The sequence below is a fragment of the Tasmannia lanceolata genome, unplaced genomic scaffold, assembly GCF_043159265.1.
Source record: "Tasmannia lanceolata isolate RefF3 unplaced genomic scaffold, GAP_Taslan_0.1 ptg000023l, whole genome shotgun sequence".
NCBI classification, from domain to species: domain Eukaryota; kingdom Viridiplantae; phylum Streptophyta; class Magnoliopsida; order Canellales; family Winteraceae; genus Tasmannia; species Tasmannia lanceolata.
This window is the reverse complement of record NW_027518700.1, coordinates 10,849,069-10,868,399: the sequence shown is the minus strand read 5'-3', so window position 1 is coordinate 10,868,399 and position 19,331 is coordinate 10,849,069. Positions and strand designations below refer to the sequence as shown.

General features: G+C 36.4%; 2 protein-coding genes across 2 annotated transcripts in view; both read left to right on the top strand.

Annotated features, from left to right (window-relative positions):
- LOC143855769 (uncharacterized) overlaps positions 1–19,331 on the top strand; it is a 72,994-nt gene that overhangs the window by 12,958 nt on the left and 40,705 nt on the right. The gene's annotated exons all lie outside the window — the stretch shown is intronic.
- On the top strand, positions 15,571–17,471 carry LOC143856602 (DNA mismatch repair protein MLH3-like). The gene is made up of 4 exons (XM_077366865.1): positions 15,571–15,704; positions 16,387–16,438; positions 16,533–16,580; positions 17,284–17,471. The coding sequence occupies exons 1-4, from the start codon at positions 15,579–15,581 to the stop codon at positions 17,469–17,471; spliced, it is 414 nt and encodes a 137-aa protein (XP_077222980.1). The 5' UTR covers positions 15,571–15,578.

Sequence of the window (19,331 nt, the reverse complement as noted above, 5' to 3'; positions counted from 1 at the left end):
TTCAAAAGAAACTGATATCGGGTCTGTTAACAGAGGTAAAAGGAAATTTAAAATTAGTTATTTGTTTAGGATAATTAAGGATCTCTCAAGTCATAGAGGGAGGAAGACCTTGGTGATTTGAAGGACTGGAACTTTTTTTCATGGAGTGGCAAAGGTGCCAACGGGGACTCTTAGTGCTCTTCTTCTTCTTCTTCTTGTGTTTCTTCCAAAGAGTGAGGGCCTATGAGAGGAAGAGAAGTATTGAGAGTATTGTAAGGAGTTGTTCTTGAGGACTTAGCAGCCATGAGTATTCTTCTTCTCTTGTTGAAGGGATTCTCTGCCTTTACAAGATCTTTCACACAAGTCACTTCTGCTAGGTTAGCAAAAGATTTTGATTTCCCAACAAAGAAATTCAACAAACCACTTCTGAAAAAAAAATTAAAAGATGGATTCAATTATCAATTTGAATTTGGAGAAATATACAGTACAACTTAGTTAAGATTTCAACAAAAGAATATAAGGAAGAGAAAAAAAACATACTAATTTGATCATGTGAGAACTCACATTAACTCAAATTAAATAATAAGAAACTAATAATTGTCAAAACCCCACAAGTTTAAATTAAATAATAGTGCACAAATCTGAAAACATGTGTAAATTGATGTCTCCAAGATCATTTAAATGTTCCTAGTAAAAACCTATCTAATCAGAGGTTGTTTCATCCAAAGTTAGCAAAAACAATGTTTTTTTCAAAAAAAATGCCCTTTAAAACTCGTTTTAATGGTTTGTCGTTTAAAAGTTTCACAGTAAAAAAAATCTGTTTTATTGAGGAAAACATTGTAAATGTATTAAACATTTTTTTGATGTCAACTTTCCAACTTTACCTCCGTTATATTTTGTAGATTACAACATTTTAAATGCATTTTTTTGTGTTTCTGTTTTTTTTTACTACATTTTTTTGAACAAAAACCGTACCTTTTTTTTCATTTGAATACTGAACCAAAACCATACTAAACTCAAAATTTTGCCGTCCCGTTTTATTGCCGAGTCACGTTTTGTTGACCATGGTTTCATCCCCATATCGACTAAGTTCGTCGCCTCAAAAATCAGCCCGTCACCTTGTTGTTTTAAGCTGAGATGAATCTCCCCAACAAGCATGTATTTTGATCTCTCCAACAAGTATGGTTTTTTTTAGGGAAGTGACATCCACGCCTTTTGATTACTTGGGACACCCAACAACGGTGTATCAATGACTACAGAGGAGCTAATGTAGTTCACGTCACAAGGATTCAATGGGGCTGATTGCCAGGTACACTTCTGCTGGGTGTCCCAAGTAATCAAAAGGGGTGCATATATCACTTCCCTTTTTTAGTACCTAAAAAAGGATGTTTTTAAATCTTAGCCTTGGACAAAAAAAAAAAAAAAAAGGGTTGATTTTCCCGGCTTCGTACTTGATGGAGGTGAAATGATTTATCTAATCATACGTGTGACAGACTCACAACCATAGTTAGCAAAACTTCATTTTAAATTGTGTTTTAAAGTTTTGTCGTTTAAAACTTTTTACCAAAAAAAAAACTCAAAACCATTTCAAACGTATCAGATGTGTTTTTATTTTTACCAACATTCCAATTTACGCCCCTTTTCATCATTTATCAAATTATCTATCGAGCCGTGAAAAAGATTAAACAAAGGACAGAAATAAATCCACTATCTGTTTTACGTCAAGCAATATGTGGAGTAACTCCCGATACAACAGTAAAGTGGCGATCAGGTCCGCTCATTCCTTCAATTGGGAAGTACATCAGCCCCTTTGCAGTCATGGGTACACTGTAGCAGGGTGTCCCAAGTGATGAAAAGGGGTGTATTTATCATTTCCACAAAATTTTTAGGGGATGTGCTAGGGACTATCGCAGAAGGCATTTCAAAGACCGGCCATTGCATGAGAGAGCAGCCACATAGGTACACTTTTTGTCTTATTCATTTTATTCATCCTATGTGGCACTTTCTCATGCAACAACCGGTAATGCCTTGCGATTACCCCAAACAAATCCCGATTTTAAATTATTAAATGCATTTTTTTCATTTATTTACTGTTTCTATTAATTTGATTGATTTCTTATTATATTTTTTGAGCCAATACCGAATTTTTCCTGTCCCGTTGTTTTCCCGTATCAGTATCATGTTTTACTGACAACACAGACCCAAGTCTATCAATTGGATTCGGTTCCTTCAGATTAATCAGATCGGACGGTCCATTGACAGTCCTAGAGCCTAAGATCAGGTCCACGTGGGTGGTTGAGATGGAAGAACCGTTGGCCAAAGCAAACCTCATCCTACACTCGTGATTTCGAAGGGCCCACTACATGTGGGGCGCACGTGACACTCACGTGCACGAAGCTAAGAGACCTATTGTGCAACAGTGGGGGGGAACATAATATAAGGAATTTTAAAGGCCACTTTATCTTTCCCAATCGATATGAATCTAATCTAATCTAATCATATCTAATCTAACTACTATATATAAAGGCGGAATCGTGGGTTAAGTTCTTCCACCCTTTGCCAAAAATCCCATCTATATCCCTAGACCCGGCAAACGGGTAACCCAGGCGGGTACGGATACCGGCGGGTACGGGTAAGAAATACCGGCGCGGGTACGATAGCCTTTCATGAACCCGGAACCCACCCGGGCGGGTACGGGTATACCCGCGGGTAACCCGGCAAATTTAAAGAAGAAATTATATATATATTTAGGAAAAGAAATTATATGATGAATGGGTGTATGAACACATAAATGTGGTACGATGGATGTACAAGCCTTGATATTTAATCCAACAGCAGCTTCTTAACAAGTCAGCTGTTGTTGGATCAAATATCAAGGATAGGATGATGAGTACATGTTTATACTCCCATTCATCATACAAATTTTCATCTACTTTAACAAATGTTTATTTTAGTACAGCCAAAGATACCAGTGACATGGTCTGATTGCTTTGACTTGTTTTGTTGGCCCACCCACATAGTCTATTTTTTAGTGTTTAGTGTTTAGGCCTTAAGAATAAAAAGTTAAAAACCGAATGGCGGGTAACCTGCGAGCACCAACGCCCGACCCAGACGCACCCGCGGGTCTCGGGTACTGGTTGGGTGTGGGTATTTTTTTTCGCAGGTTTTGAAATTGGTACCCGTACCCCTGCGGGCCGGGTGTACCCACGGGTACGGGTCCCATTTTGTCGGGTCTATATATCCCAGCTGTATTATGCCTATTATCTTTAATAATAAGTTATGATATATATATATATATATATATATATATATATATATATATATATATATATATATATATTAACTACTTTGTTTAGGGTAAAATCGTAATCTACATACTAAAAGTACCAACACGGGTACCTGTCTATGATAATTACGAAAAAAAATACCAAAAAGAGGTAAAGACATATGACAATGACGAAACAACTACTTTATATTACTCATTCAGGACACTTGCAAAATATTGACGGATTTCGGGCACCTCAAGAGGAACAACAATTATGGAAACCTCTATCGATTGGAGGGCTAGGATCAGCTTATATCGATTGGAGGGCTAGGATAATATTAAATAATATTAATAATTATTGAAGAGGAACAACAATTATGGAAACCTCTATTGATTGAAGGGCTAGGATCAGCCTATATCGATTGGAGGGTTAGGATACTATTAAATAATATTAATAATTATTTAATACGATTCCGAAATTTCAGTCGAAATTATCAAAATTTCAACCGAAATTACCGAAATTTCAGCCGAAATTATCGAAATTTCAACCAAAATTACTGAAATTTCAACCGAAATTACTGAAATTTCGGTCAAAATTCTATACGAGAAAAATAGTCGTTCATTGATTTAGTCGGATTTCAGGCGAAATCCGCGAAATCCAGAAAAATGAATTTAAAAGATACTTTAACTCGGTCAAAATTTCTGGATAATATTAAATAAGGGATAAAATCCATATTTTTTTGGGATATTCCTTAAATTTCGGAACGGGATGTCGGGGGGAAATGAAATTTCGATCGAAATTTTTAAAATTCGGTTAAATTTCGGAACAAAATTTCGAGGCGAAGCAAAATTTTGTTAGAAATTTCATACCATTTTGGGTTGACCGGATTTCGATTTCAGTCGAAATTTCAAACCATGCTTAAGAGCAAGATTTTAAATTTCAATTTAAGTTTCGATCGACTTGGAAATGTGGACGTTTTGGTTTTAGAAGAAAATTTCGGTAAAAAGTAAAGTAATACTGTTTTCCCTATTATATGAATAGATCCTAGGTAGTTGTTCCTTTTAATCAACTCCAATATTAGATTGCCACTTCATGTTGCACTATTTGAACTAATATTTGGGTCCCACGTGCAATGCAAGTGCATTTTTCCTAGTGGAGAAAAAGACTAACAAAAAGTGGGACCCACAGGTAAATTTTTTTACACATTCTCGCCCCTACTATTTATTTCGAAATCCGAAGTTTATTTTAGTAAAAAGAGTGAAACCGATAGATATTAGTGGGACCCACTATTAACAGCTCTTGTAAATAAAAGTGGTCGTGAAATAAAAAAAGGAGAATCAAATACCAACGCAAGCCTGCCAAAAATCAGACAAGCTGGCTTTCTTGCTCCATTCTCTTCTAATTCTCTTAGTTCTAACTTATAAGTTCTGACCAGGGTTTTAAATTTCGACCGAAATCCGAAATTTAGGATTTCGGTGGAGACCGACACCGAAATCAACATTATCCGAAACGGTATTTTATTTCGACCGAAATTTCGGAATTGGGACGGAATTTCAGAATTTAGGATGGAATTTGGGGCCAAATTTCATTTTTTCCGAAATTTAACCCAAAATACCTGTTTTTTTAAATTAATTTAATAGTTCACCAAAATTTCGAACGAAATTTAATATTGAATAAAGTAGTCACTTATTTGTTGTACCGGATTTCGACCTAAAATTTGAAATTTCATGGGTCTGAAATCGGTATCAAAACCAAAATTTCAAACCATGCTTCTAACCAAGGTTTTAAATTTCGGTTTCGGGCGAAATTTCGGTCCTTCCCGAAACCGAAATTTCGTAAAAGCTCTCGAAATATCATTTTTTTAAGCCAAAATTTCGGTAATTTCGGTCGAAATTTGGTAAAGGATTAAATAATATTAATTTATCAATTATTTCGCCGAAATTTCGACAGAAATTTAGTACATTTCGGAAAATTTGATTTCGGTGCAATTTCGTTTTGGTCCCAAAATTTCGGATTTCGGTCGAAATTTAAAACCATGGTTCTAACTTCTAACAATGAGGCATCCGGTGGACTTTTCTTTTTGGGCCGTCCATTTTAAAGCCCACGGACGCTTACCAGTACAAAAATTCTTTAGTGAAATAGCCCATCAGGAATGGAGGCCAATTGGATGTGGGTCACACTTTCTTATTCGGTCACTAAATGCTTGTCACAATTGTATATAGGATTGTACGGACAGTCATCTAGACCGTCCCTTTGGTAGACCCTACTGATCAAAATTACTCCAATCCATGGATCTTTTGTGCATTAAATGTGGACCGTTGATCGTTTTAATTTTTAACCCACATCAGTTTGTTCAAGAGTAACAAGACCAACTGTTGAACTGCAGGGATGGGTGGAGATATGGGGATCCAACCCTTTGATATATTTAGTGTAAAATGGACGGCTCAAAAGGTTCATAATGACGGCATTAAGACCTCATCTGATTGAAAGGTAAAGATAATTCTATGGGGAAATATTTGGGGACACGACCTATCCATGGCGGGGATCATTGCATGAATGGTTTAGATCAACCAAAACAGGTGGGTCCCATTGAACTTTTCGAGTGTGTATTTTGTAGGGGTTTGCTAGGGACTTTAGCAGAAAGATATTTAGCGGGTGGTTGTTTCATGAGAGAGCACCACCTAGGATGAATTAAATGAATAAGACAAAATCTGTTGAAAAGTGAGCCTGTGTGGCTGCTCTCTCGTGCAATAGCCGGCGGCAAAATCCCTTTCTCAAAAGTCCCCTGTAAATCCCTTCTTTTAAAATACACGTCCAAGTATCATTTCAAATCTCCTTATAAAGGAATGGTATTGCTAATCCCTTGCTACTGTTGCTTGTGAGGCCTCTCTAAAAATATGTGAGAAGAGAGTGGTTAGATGCTGGAGTTCACCATTTGTCATGCCAAAACTTTATTCTATCTCCTCTGTAAACTCTGAATTTAATCTCTTATTGAAACTTGAAACTCTTTCTTGAAACATCCCTCCAAGTTGTTAGAGCGCAGAAGATTGAACGAAATAATATTTATCAAGTAATGTTTTAACTCGGTTACTTTGTTTGTTCAAGGATCTTGTTTTATTAACCACCCCCATGCAGCCATGCTCTATGTGCCTCCGCCCCTCACTGAAGTCACAGGTGGATAAGAAGGATGTTTCGAATACTCTGCTATCAACGGTTCAAATTGAAATTTGAATGCCACTAATTACCAAAGATCTGAGTTGAAAGATTTCTATGACTTGTGCACTAATCAAGCACCATGGAGGATAGAGCTCTTTAGATATTGAAAGTAAGAGATTAAATGATACGTAGTCGTGAAGTGTTAAATTATTAAGTGAGTCACACAATTAATTACTTGAGGTCCAGTGATGTGATACCTCACACACGAGACCATTCGAAATAGATATCGAAATACGATTGCCACTCGAACTCCATAATCGCCAGAAATTTGAATTCAAATCATGAAAAGAGACCTCAGGAAAGAGACTATAAATATAGGGAGTAAATAATGTTGGAAGGCTACACACATCAACATATAGGTTGCATCTTTTCTTTTTATCCAGGAGCATTTTGTAATGTAGATCTCTTTTGCTCTCTTCATTTTCTCTCTGTATTTTCTCTGTTTTCTCTGTACTCTAAACGAATTATTTAGTTTTTTTTCACAAGGCATTCGAACCAACAATCGTTGCTCGCAGTTCTCACATTACTCGAATTTAAGGTACAATTTTACTAATTGGAAAGACATTCGAAAACCTTTGATCAAAAGTTATTTTCTCTTACAATAGAGTGTAGGATTTTTGCACCAACAAAAATATGATCAACAAAAACATTAACTTCTCTTCAAATGTGAGATATCTTCCTACGAGACACTAATTGAGACTTACTTGTGTCTCATGCACATGATGTTATCATTTGATGTGAAATGATATGAACGTCAATGATAATTCATTTCTAAATGCTGTTGAGAACTCCATGAGCAAATGATCACCTGTCCATGTTCCATCAAGCTTCATTTAAGATTTTACCCACAAAAATATTTAGTATTTCTTTATCATACGCATTGGATATCCATATATTTGGGATGGAACCCAAATCTTGTTGGTTTCCTCGTGATGTTCTACAAGATCAATGGTCTTGATTACATGGTAGTGCCTTAAGATTATCTATTACCATTAATCCCGACAATGATTGTTTGCCTAACCATCTGTTTCCATGTGTAATGACATGATTGGATTTGATGAACTACTCTGCCAAAGGATCTTTCTTCTTTAACGCGTAAATCAATTAATAAAGTTGTCCATTTTTGTGTATTTGGATTTTAGGGTTCGGATTTGGTTGTTATGGCTGATTTTGGGGGCATTTTGTTTGCAATGGCTTGTCTAAAGCTTTTATTTGTTAGCTTTTATTTAGGTATTAGGGTTCAGATCCCCTTTCTTCCCTTTTCTCTTCATTTTTATACTATTTTTCTGTCTGCAATGGCTTCATACATTTTTTTTTCTCTTTTTGCAATGGTTTTTATGGCTGATTTTGGGGGATTTCTGTTTGCAATGGCAATACTATATAATTCTGTCGGTGGTTGTTGGTGTATGGATGTTTTGGGTACGGATGTGTTGGTGGTTGTGGGTGGATGTTTGTGCTTTGGTTGTTGATGATGGTTTAGATGTTTTTGTGGTTCTGGATGGATGTTGGTGTTTTGGTGGTTGATGGGTGTTTGGTGGTTTGGTGGTTTAGTGGTTGTCGGCGGTTGTCGGTGCTTTGTGGATGATGTTGTTTGGTGTTACGGTGGTTGTGGTTGCAAGTCGGTGCTTTGGTGGTTGGTGGTGGCTATAGGAGTTTTGTTTCAATGGTTGTGACTGTGGTTATGGTGTCTTTGCCGGTTGTCTTCTTATACTAAATTTTATTTTTTTAGTATTTTGTAAGGTTACCATCATGCCTCGTCAACTAGCAGATAGGAGGATGTTGATCATTCGAGCTGCAGCTATAGTAATCTCTGCGGCAGCTGCAGTTACGCTTAGGGTTCGACTATACCTAGAGCAGAATATTACAAGAGCACCTTACGAAAGCGGGTACCTAACCCGTAGGACCTTTGTTAGACGTATCACGAACGCAGAGGACCATTGTATTGCTCTTCTTCGTATGGATGTTCGGTGCTTCCGCACCTTCGTGGCCCTTTTCAGAAACACTACCTTGCTGGAAGACACAATTCATTGGACTGTTGAGGAACAAGTTATGATTTTCTTAAGTGTGATTTCACACAACGAAAGGGATCGTACTGTTAGGGCAGCCACAAGAAGGTCTAGGGCAACTGTTTCAAAGTATTTTAATAAGGTTCTCGATGCTGTTCTCATTCTGCAATACATGTTCATAGTACGTCCATCAAGGGAGACACCTCGTGCAATCCTTGATAATCCTAATTTCATGTCTTATTTTAAGGTACATTTACGATAGCTACGTATTTCGACTGTAGTTTGTTAGTAATTGAGCCATGTTCACAGTGATGGTTGACATCTGAATGTCCATATTATAGGATTGTCTCGGTGCAATTGACGGGACGCACATTCCTGCAAAAGTATCTCAGGATATTCAGAAAAGATATATTTGTCGTGAGCACTTCCCATTCCAAAATGTGTTAGCCTGTTGCGACTTTGACCTAAAGTTTACGTACGTCCTTTGTGGGTGGGAGGGGTCAGCATCGGACTCACGGGTGTTAGCATCTGCCATATCAAAGCAGAACGGGATTCCTATTTGGCCAGGTAATAGTTACCTTATTATTATGTTTGTACAGATGCAGTTCCCGTAGTACATAGCTAATTTGAGTATAATCCTTTCTTTGATTGTAGGAAAGTTTTACCTTGGTGATGCCGGGTATCCGTGCCTGTCCCATTTTATAACTCTAATCCGAGGTATTGGTTACCATCTCAATCAGATCAGAGGGTGCAGACCAAGAAAACCCGAGGAGTTGTATAACTAAAAGCATTCTTCGGCAAGGAATGTAATCGAGCGAACTTTTGGTGTCCTGAAGAAGCGATTCTGCATATTAAATTCAGCACCCATGTACTCATATGACAAGCAGATCGACATAGTGTTGGCCTATTGCTGCGTCCACAACCACATTAGGAGGGAGATGCCCGACGATGCCTACATTCAGGATGTTGATGATGAGCTGGCATTGCTTCCACCTGAAGAGGAAGAGGAGGAAGGACCTGTTCCTCCTCCTCCTATGACCAGGGTCGAGGATTTAAGGGAAGGTCGTAACATTCGAACCACAATCATGAATCAGATGTGGAATGATTTCCAAGCACGTCGTCGTCGCTAGGAAACACACATGTGTTTACATTTTCGATGTGTACTTTGTTGGAACTGTAGCTTATATTCCTTTCTTTGTGGTGTACTATTTTTATTGATATTCATTTAGTGTGCTGGGTTGAGATCTGTTTATGTAATTTCTATGTTTGCTACAGTATTGGTTAATATAACTTCTAAGATTGCTTATGTCTATTGGTTATCTATAATTCTATGATTGAAGTTTTTTATATGAAGTGTTTCGAAAAGTTGTAGGCGAGATGACAGCAACTGCAGGTACAGCTGATAAGAAGGTGAATGTCTCATGAAATGTGACTATGGATGGGGCTCTCTTGGCAGCCCTTAAGAATCAGATAGCCGAGGGGCAGAAAACTGGTGCTGGGTTCAAAGAGTGTGCTTATTTTGCTATTGCGCAGGAACTAGTTACTGTCCTGAACATGACCCTAACGAAAGAGCATGTGAAAAATCGGTTGAAGACACTGAGACAACTTATAGGACTCTGAACTCCATCATAAATCTCAGTGGCTTTGGCTGGGATGAAACCATATGCAAGTTATCGGTTGACGAAGAAGTGAATAATGAATACTTGAGGGTAATATTTATTTTTCGTATATCACTTCCTCTATTTATAAGTTACATGTTTAAATAATATTCCGTGACAATTCCTTTCCTCTTTTACAATTGAATCAAGAACACCAACGCTTCTTTAGCAAAAGGTATCCCCTCTACGAAGATATGAAAGCTGTCTGCGATGATGATTACGCACGTGGGGAGGATGTCAGGGATACAAGAAGGGATCCCACTCAGCCGACGCAGGACACACATGGTGCTTCTTCATCGACCCTTCTGGTTGGGCTAGATGATAAGGACGACAGCTTCCTCTGTACTCCGCCTCATGGTAGAGCGTCTTCATCTACACCTGCCTTTGATGCTAGCATTGGCTATAGTGACTCTTCTCCTATCAGGGGCCCATCTGCTAGTGGTGGGAAGAGTCAAAGAAGCGTCCTAATGCTGCACTTCTATCAGAGTTGCAGGTTGTGTCTTCCAGCATTAATAGGGTTGCTGATGCCATAATTACTACTGGTGAGGTGCACAGCCTCCCTAACCTGAAAGATGCCGTGCTTGAAATTGGGGGCTTCCCCAGAGGTGACCTCGTTGATGCTTATGTGACCTGCACGGGCATCACAAGGAAGCTGAGGCATTCCTTTCTCTGGAGAAGATGGACCGACAGGAGATGATGGGGCGCATTCTGCGCCATTTGGCTGGGTCTATGTCTTGAACCGTTTTGGTTGGAGGTTTTTTTGGTTCTTGGGTCTTTTTATGGATGGAGCTATGTGTTACTTATGAACCTTTTACTTATGAACTATCTATGTATTATGTTTAGATATATTTTGGGTGTTTTTGTTTGATGGAACTATGTGTTGTTTGTGAAATGGATGGAACTATGGGTGTAATAGTTTCTTGGAACTATTGGTTTTATGTATGGGTGTAATGTTTAGATATATTAGATTTATGTGAAGGTTGGGGTCTTTGGCTAAATTTTGCTTGATAATTTTGATGATCTGTGTGTGTGTGTGTGTGTGTGTGTGTGTGTGTGTGTGTGTGAAGGTTGTGGTCCTTGGCCCAAATCATAAGTAAATGTTGTTTATCTATCATTTCTTGTTGCAGCTATGTATGTGTTGTTTATGTGGTACCAGGTAATGGCGAAGGATCATTTTTATGTGGTTTTCAAGGGATGATAGGTGGGCATATTCAAGAGTTGGGCAGACTGTCACCTTCAAGTGAACAAGTATAGTGGAGCATCTTATCGCTCCTATGCCACAAGGAAGGAGGCAGAAGCAGCCTTAAATGCATATATTGAGCGCCATGAGGATTTGAAAGACAAGCGTGAAAAGGACATCCACAGTGTTCCGTGGTTTTTGGGGTTAGCCATTGGTGTGGGGTTAGTACCTATGACAGTAGCATTTTAGACTTTTTTCCACTTGTTTATGAGGTATGTTGACTCACATTATGGTTTTGGGCATTAAAATGGCTGCTGATGCCAAAATTACTTCTGGTGAGGTACACAGCCTCCCTGACCTCAAAGATGCGGTGCTGAACATTGATGGTTTCGCTAGAGGTGAGCTCATTGATACTTACGTGTACCTGCACGGGCATCACAAGGAAGCTGAGGCCTTCCTTTCTCTGGACGAGATGGACCGAGTGGAGATGTTGGGGCGCATTCTGCGCCGAATGTGCCGTTTGGCTATGTGATGTTTATCTATTTTTAATTGAACCGTTTATATATGAATTATGTGTGTATATCTATATTTTGTGTGTACCAAGACCTTGGTAGAAATGTTATAAGTTATGTTTATTTTCTGTTGGTAGATCATACTATTGTAGACACCCCAATTTTTCTACGCTTTAAAAAGCGAAAGATTCGGTAGTATCATCAAGTCTTGAGTCCGTATTCAGCATTAGATTAGGCATCTATGCATTTTATGGTAGATTTCACCTAATTATGGGAGTTTTGAAGTTAATTCGCGATCCTGAAGGTCTCTAGGGGGTTCCTTTGGCCTCTGGAAGATGAAAGTTTAAGTTTCCAAGCAAATGAAAAAACCTGCTATTTTTAGAATTTTCAGGGTTTCCCTCATTTTTGCCTATTTTGTACTGCAAGGGTATTTTGGTCATTCCCGATTTGTCTCGTTTGACCCCCTAGTTATATTTGAGAAATCTTGAGTGATTTTACTAATTTTGAAAAAGCTGTTATTTTTAGAAACTCATGGGGCTTCCACATTTTCATCATCTTATGGATATTTCAATCATTTTTCATATGTCCAAAACCATCTCGATGGTACGGCTGATGGATTAAGAGTAATTTCGTAAGATTTGGGAAACCTGCTAAATTTAGATCTCTCAAGATTTTCTCTTAGTCTTGCACTTCGGGGGTATTTTAGACATTTCCAAACATATCATATTTAGTCCCTAAGTTGTGTCTAAGAAATCTTGAGTCCGTTCATAAATTTTTGAAAATCTGCTATTTTTAGAACTTCTCAAGGTTTTCCCTAGTCTCGCCAAATTCTAGCACCTCGGGGTAATTTGGTCTTTTCCTGTGTAATTCTTTTGATCCCCGAAATATGTCTGAGAGATTATGAATGATTTCCTGAATTTTGAAAAACCTGCTAAATTTAGAATTTCTCAAGAGTTTCGCTTAATTTGGAAATTCTAAGTGTTGAGGGCATTTTGGGTATTTTCAGGGGGTACCAAATGATCCTGTTTGATATTGCTCATCAAAAGGACCCAACTTTAAAAGTTTCTATTTTTGAAGTTTGATCACAAAGACTTTCCATTTTTAACATTTTCCTTTAGGGGTGAACCAATTTAAGGTTATTTTTGTCACATTTGAATGTGTAATTGTCAAATAGGGGCATTTTGGTCCGAAAATTATTTTCCCAAAAAAGATGCTTCGATCATGTGTGAGGGATGCACCATAAATGTCAAATGAGTTGGGTCCATATATAGAATGTTGAATTTAAAAAGATTTTATTGAATTTTTACGGAAAAACCCGAAACCCGTGTGAAATGGCCCATTGGGCTAATGCCCGTAAAGATGGAGCTCATGTGGGTTCACCCATATGGGTCGACCACCATGGTGGGCACCCCACATGGCTGACCCACATTAATTGAGCATCCAACCTTGATGATGTCACAATGGTGACATCATATTTGTTAAAAGAAAAATAAAAAGAATAAAAAATAGAAAAGAAGAAAAGAAGGAAAAGAGGAATGATTGCTTAAAAAAGATTTTCTTCCAAAGAAGCAATGTGGAATAAAGAATAGCATGTCTTGATTGACAATAAATTAAGATTGGAATCAAATCCATTTGGAAATAAGAAAGAAAGCAAGCAAGAGGGAAAACTTGGAAACAAGCCAAAAATGAGAGCTCTCACATTGGGAACTACTATTTCTCTCTTAACCCTAGCTTTTTTGTATAAAAAATCAAAGCAAACAATCCTAAAAAAGAGGGGAAAAAATCCAAATTCGTCCATTTTCTCTCTCCTCCGAAGAAATTTTTTTTTCTTTTCTCCCTTGAAGTGTGATCTCTCTCTCAAGTGTTCTTCAAAAAAGGAATTCTTGAATTCCTTCTTCTTCTCCAAGGCATCATACAATCAAGAATTATTGGAGTGTTCTTTAGGTCTTCTTCATGATAAAAAAGGGTGCGATCAACGTGGAAATAAAAAAAAAGTAAACAAAAAAAGGGAAGAAAGGACGCAGGATCGAGCGTCGGCGAGATTTTTCAGAATTTTCGGCTTTTGGATTCGGCGAGGATCTCCATCACAGGTAGGTGCACTATTCTCAGATTTTTCCAGGATTATTTGGTATTCTTTATATATTTTTGCATGGTTTTTAACATTTAATTGAATTTAATTCGATATTATATGTGTGTGCTCAAAATCATGATCTACATGAGTGTTTCAATTCCGATTCGTCCCGAAATTTAATACACTGATCTATTTAAATAGACTAAAATAACCATCGGATCGGATCGGACATTGAATCAAAGGATTTTGAAAATTTGAGTGAAGAGTGAAATTTCATTTAAAATAATGGCTGAGAAATTACAAAAGTTGAAAAAATAGCTATCTCAGGATGATCTATTTTTTGAAATTTTAAAATTTTCTTGTGTTCATCATATCAGAACAAGATTAAAGGACGTTTTCCGGAGACGTAATTTTCTCGAAAATCGTGTTTTAAAAAATAGAAAACTCTTCAAAAACATCTTTTTGACGAAGAAAAATAAAATATATACTAAACAGATTCCAAAATTAATGAAATTTCGTGAGAAAATAATATGGTACTGATACATTCTACCATGAATATTTAAAGATTTTTGGATTTTTTTTGGTATATTATTTTATGCTTTCTTTGAAAATTATCAAATTTTGGGAGAATTTTCACAGACATCAGATCACAGATAAAATTTCACAAACTTGTACAGTAGTCTTATATTTAATATTTCTAGTTTCTGTAAAATTTTCAAGTGATGTAGATCTTGTTTCATATGGGATGTAGTGTTAATTCATAATCTGGTCTGAAAATTGAAAAATCCGAAACTGATAGTAAATAGTTTCTAGAATTTATGAAAATCTCACATCATGCTAGTTCAACTTATATTTTGATTCTGTAGAAATTTCATAGAATTTAGATTTCTATTTCTAGTAGTTTCTGTGTTATTTTTGCAATCTGGTCTTATGGTTGTTAAGTCAAAATTAAATATGAGCTTAATGTAAAAATCTGCAAAATTCATCCTGTAAGCTACATGCATTCCCATCTTCCTGCTGTAGAAATTTTGATTTATTTTGAATTCGTTTGCAACAATTTTACTTGTAAAAATCACTCACATGTTTAAAATTGATAAATTCCATTGAAAATTCGAAATTAATAAAAAATCATTATCAAAATTTCTAAAGAACCTTAAAATTTTGTCGCATATTCACTCCTCAATCCATTGAAACAGAAATTTTAGGATCTTTAGATTTCCCTGGAAAAATGGCCAGTGCATCCATAATCGTATCCCTATTGCACTCGATCTTTGACAATTTGAATATTTAAGCTATAGCATGTTGTTGGCTCCGAGGTTACTGACTACGAAAATCCTGAGATATGCCAGGCAATAAGATGTTATAACCTAAGTATTAAATTGCGCGAGGAAAGAGCGCACGATTCCCTTCCTTGGATGCCATTCGAAGCCGAAATTTGTGAACCCTAGAACCACTGGTATTCCTTAAATGTCCAGAAACTGAAAATCCTTAAAATCTGAAATTCATTAACTTCAATAACTAAAATCGATTCATCTCGTGTCTCTCGGAACCATTGGATTATGGTTTCCGTCATAAGAACCATTAGAGCCCAATTTAGAAACACTGGTGTCAGGTCGTGTCCTAACTTCACTATGTACGTGTTGTTTATGTGGTAGCATTTAATTTATGTATGCTTTCAGCTTTGGTGTGAATGAGGAGCATTAAGCGCTTGCCAAGAGCTGTATATAGTTCCTTGAGTTCGTGCATTTTTCTGTTTGACTTGACAAGAGTTGTTGAGGAATTGGTATTTAATAGTGTGGACGCAGGTGCTTCGAAGGTATTAAGATTGATCGCTCCCTGTTCAAAGTTCTTTTGATCTATCTGCATGCTTAAATTTAATCAAGCTAGTCATTTTTGTTGTTGCCTTTAGTTCATTCTTTTGCTCATTGGTCCTCAAACATATAAATGACTAGTACTTTCATATGACCCACAGCTATGATACACAAACTAGCAACTACATTAAAAGATAGTTTACAAACTCAACACCTATCAAGATACCATGCTCAATCCAAGCATCATCTTCTTCCATATAACTATTCTTTTTGTCTTGTGTGGGATTGCTCATTATGCACACATGGTTTTCATTCCCATAATGCACGGTTTCTGGCCCTATAATACCTTTTGCATTAAAAAAATTTAAGTCCAATAATGATTTCTATGAAAAAGCGCTAGAGGGGCTAATACTGTAAATGTGGCTGGTTACAATGTTTTTGTAAAGAAAAAAGATCATTTTTCATGTGGGTGCCTTTTTTTTGAGGTTTTTTTGTGTTTTATCAATTCAGGTGATGGCAAATCATGCTGGCAAACTCTAGTTCGGTTTTCTTTTTCATTTTTCCTTTTTTTGAATGGTTTAGTTCGGTTTTCTTCTAGCAGTTTACATATATAGTCCATCCATTTATGTTCGGTTCTTCTTCTTTTTTTTTTCAAATTCTGTAACTGATTATGATTTGTTATGTCAGGTACATGTCTCTGTAGGTGTTGGGGCATGCTATGTTAAAGTAGAGGATGATGGTGAGTAATAATTTCACTTATTTGGTTTGTATATTATGGCACTCTTAAATTTAGTTCCCACTTACTATGTTCCATTTTGTATGCATGCTTGCAGGATGTGGTGTTTCACGTGATGGATTGGTTCTCTTGGGGGAAAAATATGGTATTTATTTAACTATGTGTTTCACTTTGTCCAGTCAGTCAGTCACACTCTTAGCAATCTATATTACTGTGTTTTACAGCTATTGCATAATATTACAAGAATGCAATTATTATTTATTTACATTCGTTTACATTTTTTCTCTCTTTTTCTTCTTTAAGTTGAAGCTGAAGTAAACTCAAATTTTCAATCTCCAAATTTTTGGTGCTCTATTTCGTAGTACTCTTTCTTTTTTCTGTTTTTTCTGGACCAAAACCTGATTAATCCTGATTTTTTTGCTCTGAAATTTACTGTTTTTGCTATTTGCTTCGATTTTGATGGATGCTTCAAAGTTTCAATGCTTCTATAATTTGTCAAAGAAGTATGGTTTGCTACCTGCTTTCTTCCAATATTGAAGTTATTAGTTGTTGCCGCTCTATTTGGATACACTGCTCTATTTGAATCAACAACATGTATAGCCAATCATTCATGAGGCCTTACCCTGTGGTGCTTTATCAACTGTACTCGTATTGCTTTTCCATGATTTTATTGTTGGCTGCTTCTCCATGGAGGAAGGTTTTGGTGAGTTGTGTGTATATGTGTATGTGTGTGTGGTGTGTAAAATCCCAGATTATATTTAGATAATGGTCATCCTCTGTTTGAGAAGGTAATTTAATGAACTTGGTCAATGTTCATAACTCCCAGATTATATTTGATATGTGAACAGCCACATCGAAACTTCACTGCTTATCTGAAATGGATGCTGGTATTGAAAGCGTTGGTTTTAGGGGAGAGGCATTGGGTTCCCTTTCTGACGTCTCCTTGTTAGAAGTTGTAACAAAAGCTCGTGGGAGGCCAAATGGTCATCGCAAAGTCATAAAGGCATGCACGTGTTGTTTATGTGGTAGCATTTAATGCCCAAAAATGAAATTGTGCAAAATATGTTTAATATGGGTTTCTGCATATTTTTCCTTGCTTTCTGGACAAGTGAACAGCGATAAAACAACTTTCCTGCATATTTTCTCTCGCTTTCTGGGCAAGTGAACAACGAGAAAGCAAGGGAAAATCACAGTTTCTTTTCCTTTCCTTTTCATTTTGCCACGTCAGATTCCTTTCCTTTCTTTTCCTTTCCTTTCCCGGGAAAACAAGTGAACAGAGCCAAAGTATGAAACAAGGGGCAATGGCTGGTTCGGATTTTTTTTTTCCTTTTTTGGGGGTATTTGAATCTATGTGTTTTCTCACTTTTCTATTTTTTAAGAAGGCACTGTCCCATAAAACTTGAAATTCCACCAGTTTGACAAAGAACTAGGCACTGAACATTCTAACAAAGAGAGCGAGATAATGACTTTTTTTTATGACCTGATTGTTTTGGATTCTGAAAATTGATTGTGAATCCAAAACGAACATGGCCTTAATATACAAGAAGTTATTCTTGAAAATGGTTACAGAATGCAACCTTTCATTGTCCATATTCAGTAGAAGATTTCATGTACCAAACTCCCAATTACCATTTTGGCGTTACACAAACAAGGTAATCAATTACTTAATAAATAAATCTCCTGATTTGTTTCTATCCTAATTATTTAAATAGGGAAAGGAGAAAAGCCTTGTCTCTTTCCCAACAGATTAAACCAAATATAGTAACGCAAAAAAATAAAAATAAAAAAGATAAGAGAGAAAACAAGAACAAGAAATCAATATAATTCAAAAGAAACTGATATTGGGTCTGTTACAGAGATAAAAGGAAATTTAAAATTAGTTATTTGTTTAGGATAATTAAGGATCTCTCAAGTCATAGAGGGAGGAAGACCTTGGTGATTTGAAGGACTGGAATTTTTTTTCATGGAGTGGCAAAGGTGCCAACGGGGACTCTTAGTGCTCTTCTTCTTCTTCTTCTTGTGTTTCTTCCCAAGAGTGAGGGCCTATGAGAGGAAGAGAAGTATTGAGAGTATTGTAAGGAGTTGTTCTTGAGGACTTAGCAGCCATGAGTATTCTTCTTCTCTTGTTGAAGGGATTCTCTGCCTTTACAAGATATTTCACACAAGTCACTTCTGCTAGGTTAGCAAAAGATTTTGATTTCCCAGCAAAGAAATTCGACAAACTACTTCTGAAAAAAAAACAAAAGATGGATTCAATTATCAATTTGAATTTGGAGAAATATACAGTGCAACTTAGTTAAGATTTCAACAAAAGAATATAAGGAAGAGAAAAAAAACATACTAATTTGATCATGTGAGAACTCACATTAACTCAAATTAAATAATAAGAAACTAATAATTGTCAAAACCCCACAAGTTTAAATTAAATAATAGTGCACAAATCTGAAAACATGTGTAAATTGATGTTTCCAAGATCATTTAAATGTTCCTAGTAAAAACCTATCTAATCAGAGGTTGTTTCATCCAAAGTTAGCAAAAACAATGTTTTTTTCAAAAAAAATGCCCTTTAAAACTCGTTTTAATGGTTTGTCGTTTAAAAGTTTCACAGTAAAAAAAATCTGTTTTATTGAGGAAAACATTGTAAATGTATTAAACATTTTTTTGATGTCAACTTTCCAACTTTACGTCCGTTATAATTTGTAGATTACAACATTTTAAATGCATTTTTTTGTGTTTCTGTTTTTTTTTTTTTTACTACATTTTTTTGAACAAAAACCGTACCTTTTTTTTTCATTTGAATACTGAACCAAAACCATACTAAACTCAAAATTTTGTCGTCCCGTTTTATTGCCGAGTCACGTTTTGTTGACCATGGTTTCATCCCCCATATCGACTA